At 28.2% G+C, this 1,506-nt stretch overlaps 1 protein-coding gene across 1 annotated transcript; it reads right to left on the bottom strand.

Moving 5' to 3' along the window:
• Nucleotides 1-696: 696 nt before the first annotated feature.
• On the bottom strand, nt 697-1,023 carry PCYB_006120 (hypothetical protein; the record flags this gene model as incomplete). Its single annotated transcript, XM_004228033.1, has 1 exon — nt 697-1,023. A coding segment is annotated over one exon (324 nt), but the record flags the coding sequence as incomplete, so codon positions are not given.
• Between the last annotated feature and the right edge of the window lie 483 nt (nt 1,024-1,506).

Genomic DNA, 1,506 nt, shown 5'->3' with positions numbered 1-1,506 from the left:
ATCAGTTCTTTTCATGTAACATTTTTTTACACATTCAATTTACTGCATTAAATTTAGAGGTCTATGGTAAGAAATTCATATAGTGACAATATACTATATGTTTTATACCACGAGGATGGTATTCTATACCCCTAGATGATAATTTATTATTTTTATGAAAATGATGTGACCTCGTAAGACGATGATACACTAATAATGAAACTAATGCTAATGAGGTAAATAATGGAAAAGGAGGAACGGTAATAACTCCCATTAGTGAAGAAATTGCAAGTCCAGAAAGGATGCCTAATGGTATGGAAATAAATGATAAGAATTTTTTGTGTTTTTTTAAAGACGATAAAAATGTTCTGTGCCTACGTGGACGTTTACACAAATAGCTGCTATTACAGTCTAAACTATTATTTTTTTAAATTATCAATTCTAATTCATGTGTTGAAATTTCCTTTTTTGCGGTGATAGGTAAAATTGATGCATATTTTGGCTTTGCTATTCTATTATTCGTATAATCCTCAACAGATTTTTCGAAATCTTCATTGTGTGCTAACTTAAAGGCAATATCATACTCCATTTCGTGAAGTGGTTTCCTTGCATAATAAACATTGCGTTTTAACTCCTCTCTTAGCTTCTCATTACAATCACCTTTGCGTTTTATAGCGTTTCGCTTCTTTTTATATTCTTCATCAAGTTTTAAGTCTTCAATTTGTTTTCTTTTTGTCTTTTTGAATTTTTAATTTGTTAAAATGTTCTTCCAAATTGTTACAGGATTTGAATGGATCACCGTCTTCATGAACGCTGTCATTATCATACAAGGGAATAAAATCTTGTAGGTCAAATATACTTTTATTTTTTAATATATCAAATTGTTTTTGAAAATGCTTATCTTGTATCACCTCTTTAAATCGTTTTTGAAAGAGGTCATCCGCTATTAACACATTAAATTGTTTTCGAAAATGATCATCATGTGCTAATGCGTTTAGTCTTTCCCCGAAAGCGTTATCATCTTCATTTAATAAATTATTTATTCTTTTTTTAAATCAGTATTCCTTAGTTTTCTTTCATGCAATATTCGTCCAAAATTTTTATTTAATGAATTGTTTAGTTTGCTTTCATTGTGGTGTAAAGTATTAGAGCTTGCTGACTAAAAATTAAAGTAAAATCAAGCAATTTATCAGGCATAATTATTTAAACAATAAGAAACTTTCGTTTTTTATGAAAGTAAAAGTTGGCCAAGGTGTTAGAAAAATATATCATGTAATAGAGAAATACCTTGTCGTAGCATTGCCATATGCTCATTAAAAGCGAGAGGGAAAACACTTTTCCAAACGAGATCATAATGGTTTTTATTTTATACTGTATTTTAAGGCTGCCAAATTATCTTTTAGAATGAATCTGTTTTGTTACATACAGATGAACATATATGTGCATGTACATATATATATACATATATATGTATTTTTAATATTGAACGTAATCTATGTAATTAGTTTTTTTTTTTATTTTCTATCA

The sequence above is a fragment of the Plasmodium cynomolgi genome (assembly GCF_000321355.1).
Source record: "Plasmodium cynomolgi strain B DNA, scaffold: 0902, whole genome shotgun sequence".
Lineage (NCBI taxonomy): Eukaryota > Apicomplexa > Aconoidasida > Haemosporida > Plasmodiidae > Plasmodium > Plasmodium cynomolgi.
Note: the sequence above shows the minus strand (reverse complement) of the source record. Positions and strands in the feature narration are given on the sequence as shown.